This window comes from Heptranchias perlo, unplaced genomic scaffold (assembly GCF_035084215.1).
Source record: "Heptranchias perlo isolate sHepPer1 unplaced genomic scaffold, sHepPer1.hap1 HAP1_SCAFFOLD_698, whole genome shotgun sequence".
Classification (NCBI taxonomy): domain Eukaryota; kingdom Metazoa; phylum Chordata; class Chondrichthyes; order Hexanchiformes; family Hexanchidae; genus Heptranchias; species Heptranchias perlo.
In genome coordinates, this window is record NW_027139727.1 from 78,727 (window position 1) to 85,000 (window position 6,274).

The 6,274-nt window shown below is 52.0% G+C and overlaps 1 protein-coding gene across 1 annotated transcript in view; it reads right to left on the minus strand.

Moving 5' to 3' along the window:
• The window catches only part of LOC137318327 (rho GTPase-activating protein 30-like), a 93,208-nt gene that overhangs the window by 66,707 nt on the left and 20,227 nt on the right, over positions 1-6,274 (minus strand). Inside the window, exons 4-5 of the mRNA XM_067981213.1 lie at positions 5,063-5,145; positions 4,584-4,691 (exon numbers count right to left, since the gene is read on the minus strand). Coding sequence (XP_067837314.1) covers positions 4,584-4,691; positions 5,063-5,145 — 191 coding nt within the window. The remainder of the gene's footprint in view (positions 1-4,583; positions 4,692-5,062; positions 5,146-6,274) is intronic.

Genomic DNA, 6,274 nt, shown 5'->3' on the forward strand with positions numbered 1-6,274 from the left:
TCTCTCTGCCACTCCCTCTCTCTCTTTCTCTCTTTATCTCACTGTCTATCTCTCCTTGTCCTGTGCTTTCTCTCTCTCTCTCTCTGTATCTCACTCTCCATCTCTCCATGTCCTTCTCTCTCTCTCTCTGTATCTCACTCTCCCTCTCTCCATGTCCTTCTCTCTCTCTTTCTCTGTATCTCACTCTCCCTCTCTCCCTGTCCTGCTCTCTCTCTCTCTGTATCTCACTCTCCATCTCTCCATGTCCTTCTCTCTCTCTCTGTATCTCACTCTCCATCTCTCCATGTCCTTCTCTCTCTCTCTCTCTCTATATCTCACTCTCCATCTCTCCATGTCCTTCTCTCTCTCTCTCTGTATCTCACTCTCCCTCTCTCCATGTCCTTCTCTCTCTCTCTCTCTGTATCTCACTCTCCCTCTCTCCATGTCCTTCTCTCTCTCTCTCTCTGTATCTCACTCTCGCTCTCTCCATGTCCTTCTCTCTCTCTCTCTTTGTATCTCACTCTCCCTCTCTCCATGTCCTGATCTCTCACTCTCTCTCTCTGTATCTCACTCTCCCTCTCTCCATGTCCTTCTCTCTCTCTCTCTGTATCTCACTCTCCCTCTCTCCATGTCCTTCTCTCTCTCTCTCTATGTATCTCACTCTCCCTCTCTCCCTGTCCTGCTCTCTCTCTCTCTGTATCTCACTCTCCATCTCTCCATGTCCTTCTCTCTCTCTCTCCATATCTCACTCTCCATCTCTCCATGTCCTTCTCTCTCTCTCTGTATCTCACTCTCCCACTCTCCATGTCCTTCTCTCTCTCTCTCTCTCTGTATCTCACTTTCCATCTCTCCATGTCCTTCTCTCTCTCTCTCTCTGTATCTGACTCTCCATCTCTCCCTGTCCTGCTCTCTCACTCTCTCTCTCTGTATCTCACTTTCCATCTCTCCATGACCTTCTCTCACTCTCTCTGTATCTCACTCTCCCTCTCTCCATGTCCTTCTCTCTCTCTCTCTGTATCTCACTCTCCATCTCTCCCTGTCCTGTCCTGCTCTCTCTCTCTCTCTCTCTGTATCTCACTCTCCCTCTCTCCATGTCCTTCTCTCTCTCTCTCTGTATCTCACTCTCCATCTCTCCCTGTCCTGTCCTGCTCTCTCTCTCTCTCTCTCTCTCTGTATCTCACTCTCCATCTCTCCCTGTCCTTCTCTCTCACTCTCTCTCTCTGTATCTCACTCTCCCTCTCTCCATGTCCTTCTCTCTCTCTCTCTGTATCTCAGTCTCCATCTCTCCCTGTCCTGCTCTCTCACTCTCTCTCTCTGCATCTCACTCTCCCTCTCTCCATGTCCTTCTCTCTCTCTCTCTGTATCTCACTTTCCCTCTCTCCATGTCCTTCTCTCTCTCTCTCTCTGTATCTCACTCTCCCTCTCTCCATGTCCTTCTCTCTCTCTCTCTGTATCTCACTCTCCATCTCTCCATGTCCTTCTCTCTCTCTCTCTCTCTGTATCTCACTCTCCCTCTCTCCATGTCCTTCTCACTCTCTCTCTGTATCTCACTCTCCATCTCTCAATGTGCTGCTCTCTCACTCTCTCTCTCTATATATCACTCTCCCTCTCTCCCTGTCCTGCTCTCTCACTCTCTCTCTCTCTGTATCTCACTCTCCATCTCTCCCTGTCCTGCTCTCTCACTCTCTCTCTCTCTGTATCTCACTCTCCATCTCTCCCTGTCCTGCTCTCTCACTCTCTCTCTCTGTATCTCACTCTCCCTCTCTCCCTGTCCTGCTCTTTCACTCTCTCTCTCTGTATCTCACTCTCCCTCTCTCCATGTCCTGCTCTCTCACTCTCTCTCTCTGTATCTCACTCTCCCTCTCTCCCTGTCCTGCTCTCTCACTCTCTCTCCCTGTATCTCACTCTCCATCTCTCCCTGTCCTGCTCTCTCTCTCTCTATGTATCTCACTCTCCCTCTCTCCCTGTCCTGCTCTCTCTCTCTCTCTCTCTGTATCTCACTCTCCCTCTCTCCCTGTCCTGCTCTCTCTCTCACTCTCTCTCTCTGTATCTCACTCTCCATCTCTCCCTGTCCTGCTCTCTCACTCTCTCTCTCTGTATCTCACTCTCCATCTCTCCCAATCCTGCTCTCTCACTCTCTCCGTATCTCACTCTCCCTCTCTCCATGTCCTTCACTCTCTCTCTCTCTGTATCTCACTCTCCCTCTCTCCATGTCCTGCTCTCTCACTCTCTCTCTCTGTATCTCACTCTCCCTCTCTCCCTGTCCTGCTCTCTCACTCTCTCTCTCTGTATCTCACTCTCCATCTCTCCCTGTCCTTCTCTCTCTCTCTCTGTATCTCACTCTCCCTCTCTCCATGTCCTTCTCTCTCTCTCTCTGTATCTCACTCTCGCTCTCTCCATGTCCTTCTCTCTCTCTCTCTGTATCTCACTCTAACTCTCTCCATGTCCTTCTCTCTCTCTTTCTCTGTATCTCACTCTCACTCTCTCCCTGTCCTGCTCTCTCTCTCTCTGTATCTCACTCTCCATCTCTCCCTGTCCTTCTCTCTCACTCTCTCTCTCTGTATCTCACTCTCCCTCTCTCCATGTCCTTCTCTCTCTCTCTCTGTATCTCAGTCTCCATCTCTCCCTGTCCTGCTCTCTCACTCTCTCTCTCTGTATCTCACTCTCCCTCTCTCCATGTCCTTCTCTCTCTCTCTGTATCTCACTCTCCCTCTCTCCCTGTCCTGTTCTCTCACTCTCTCTCTCTGTATCTCACTCTCCATCTCTCCCTGTCCTGCTCTCTCTCTCTCTCTCTCTGTATCTCACTCTCCATCTCTCCCTGTCCTTCTCTCTCTCTCTCTCTGTATCTCACTCTCCCTCTCTCCCTGTCCTGCTCTCTCACTCTCTCTCTCTGTATCTCACTCTCCCTCTCTCCCTGTCCTTCTCTCTCTCTCTCTCTGTATCTCCCTCTCTCCATGTCCTTCTCTCTCTCTCTCTGTATCTCACTCTCCATCTCTCCATGTCCTTCTCTCTCTCTCTCTCTGTATCGCACTCTCCATCTCTCCCTGTCCTGCTCTCTCTCTCTCTCTGTATCTCACTCTCCCTCTCTCCCTGTCCTGCTCTCTCACTCTCTCTCTCTCTCTGTATCTCACTCTCCATCTCTCCCTGTCCTGCTCTCTTACTCTCTTTCTCTGTATCTCACTCTCCCTCTCTCCATGTCCTTCTCTATCTCTCTCTGTATCTCACTCTCCCTCTCTCCATGTCCTTCTCTCTCTCTCTCCGTATCTCACTCTCCCTCTCTCCATGTCCTTCACTCTCTCTCTCTCTGTATCTCACTCTCCCTCTCTCCCTGTCCTACTCTCTCTCTCTCTCTCTCTCTGTATCTCACTCTCCATCTCTCCCTGTCCTGCACTCTCACTCTCTCTCTCTGTATCTCACTCTCCCTCTCTCCATGTCCTTCTCTCTCTCTCTCTGTATCTCACTCTCCCTCCCTCCCTGTCCTGCTCTCTCTCTCTCTCTCTCTGTATCTCACTCTCCCTCTCTCCATGTCCTTCTCTCTCTCTCTCTGTATCTCACTCTCCCTCCCTTCCCTGTCCTGCTCTCTCTCTCTCTCTGTATCTCACTCTCCCTCCCTCCCTGTCCTGCTCTCTCACTCTCTCTCTCTGTATCTCACTCTCCATCTCTCCCTGTCCTGCTCTCTCACTCTCTCTCTCTGTATCTCACTCTCCCTCTCTCCATGTCCTTCTCTCTCTCTCTCTGTATCTCACTCTCCATCTCTCCCTGTCCTTCTCTCTCTCTCTGTATCTCACTCTCCATCTCTCCCTGTCCTGCTCTCTCACTCTCTCTGTATCTCACTCTCCATCTCTCCCTGTCCTGCTCTCTCACTCTCTCTCTCTGTATCTCACTCTCCCTCTCTCCATGTCCTTCTCTCTCTCTCTCTGTGTATCTCACTCTTCATCTCTCCCTGTCCTTCTCTCTCTCTCTCTCTGTATCTCACTCTCCATCTCTCCCTGTCCTGCTCTCTCACTCTCTCTCTGTATCTCACTCTCCCTCTCTCCCTGCCCTGCTCTCTCACTCTCTCTCTCTGTATCTCACTCTCCATCTCTCCCTGTCCTTCTCTCTCTCTCTCTCTGTATCTCACTCTCCCTCTCTCCCTGTCCTTCTCTCTCTCTCTCTGTATCTCCCTCTCTCCGTGTCCTTCTCTCTCTCTCTCTCTGTATCTCACTCTCCATCTCTCCCTGTCCTGCTCTCTCTCTCTCTCTGTATCTCACTCTCCATCTCTCCCTGTCCTGCTCTCTCTCTCTCTCTCTATCTCACTCTCCATCTCTCCCTGTCCTTCTCTCTCTCTATCTCTGTATCTCACTCTCCCTCTCTCCATGTCCTTCTCTCTCTCTCTCTCTCTATCTCACTCTCCATCTCTCCCTGTCCTTCTCACTCTCTCTCTCTGTATCTCACTCTCCCTCTCTCCATGTCCTTCTCTCTCTCTCTCTCTCTCTCTGTATCTCACTCTCCACCTCTCCCTGTCCTGCTCTCTCACTCTCTCTCTCTCTCTGCTTCACGGAGCCAGCACAGGCAGCGATGGGCTGAATGGCCATCTCCCGATCTGTAGTATGCTCCGACCTTACCGCAGGAGGTTGGGCGCCCAGACTATTGCGAGGTTTCGAACGTGCATGTTTGTCGCAGAGCTGTGGGACGCCATTAGCAGGAGGTGTCTCATCAAGTACTCCAGCGTCCTGCGAAAAGAGAGAAGGGAGGAGAGGGTTAAAAACTCGACCTTTCACCCTCTGCTCACCTGAGGGGGGGGGGGGGGGCGGGGGGTCGAGCCTAGCCCAGGGTCAGAGGGCGTCAGGTCAGCCACTGACCGTTCAACCCAGTGGGAAGTTGGTTCGAGAAACAGCGGGGAGACAACACCGCCAGGAGTTATCGCCGGTAGACTGGCCCGTCCGGATTGAATGCGGCACCAGGCCGAGTCGAGCAGCCGCGACAGGCGGGAGGGGCGGAGGAGGGCTCCGACAGGGACGAGCGGACAGGCCGGGAGGCGCTGACCGAAGGGCAAGGGGCGGTGAGGGGCATTGGCCGAATATTTGGCGGTGACGAGACTGACCTGTAATGGGACAGGGGGAGATCCTGCAGCACACTGCGGATTTTCAGAAGTCTGTCGCCTTCCAGCTGTGTGTTAACGGCGTCCTGGGGGATAAAAGGGAACATTGAACAGAGAGAGCAACACAGGAGCAGGACACAACAGGGACCGCGACCAGGCAGAGGGAGCTTTACTCTGTATCTAACCCTGTACCTGACCCTGGGAGTGTTTGATGGGACAGTGTAGAGGGAGCTTTACTCTGTATCTAACCCTGTACCTGACCCTGGTAGTGTTTGACGGGACAGTGTAGAGGGAGCTTTACTCTGTTTCGAACCCTGTACCTGCCCTGGGAGTGTTTGATGGGACAGTGTAGAGGGAGCGTTACTCTGTATCTAACCCTGTACCTGCCCTGGGAGTGTTTGATGGGACAGTGTAGAGGGAGCTTTACTCTGTATCCAACCCTGTACCTGCCCTGGGAGTGTTTGATGGGACAGTGTCGAGGGAGCTTTACTCTGTATCTAACCCTGTACCTGCCCTGGGAGTGTTTGATGGGACAGTGTAGTGGGAGCTTTACTCTGTATCTAACCCTGTACCTGCCCTGGGAGTGTTTGATGGGACAGTGTAGAGGGAGCTTTACTCTGTATCTAACCCTGTACCTGACCCTGGGAGTGTTTGATGGGACAGTGCAGAGGGAGCTTTACTCTGTATCTAACCCTGTACCTGCCCCTGGGAGTGTTTGATGGGACAGTGTGGAGGGAGCTTTACTCTGTATTTAACCCTGTACCTGCCCTGGGAGTGTTTGATGGGACAGTGTAGAGGGAGCTTTACTCTGTATCTAACCCTGTACCTGCCCTGGGAGTGTTTGATGGGACAGTGTAGAGGAAGCTTTACTCTGTATCTAACCCTGTACCTGCCCCTGGGAGTGTTTGACGGGACAGTGTAGAGGGAGCTTTACTCTGTATCTAACCCTGTACCTGCCCTGGGAGTGTTTGATGGGACAGTGTAGAGGGAGCTTTACTCTGTATCTAACCCTGTACCTGACCCTGGGAGTGTTTGATGGGACAGTGTAGGGGGAGCTTTACTCTGTATCTAACCCTGTACCTGCCCTGGGAGTGTTTGATGGGACAGTGTAGAGGGAGCTTTACTCTGTATCTCACCCTGTACCTGACCCTGGGAGTGTTTGATGGGACAGTGTAGAGGGAGCTTTACTCTGTATCTAACCCTGTACCTGACCCT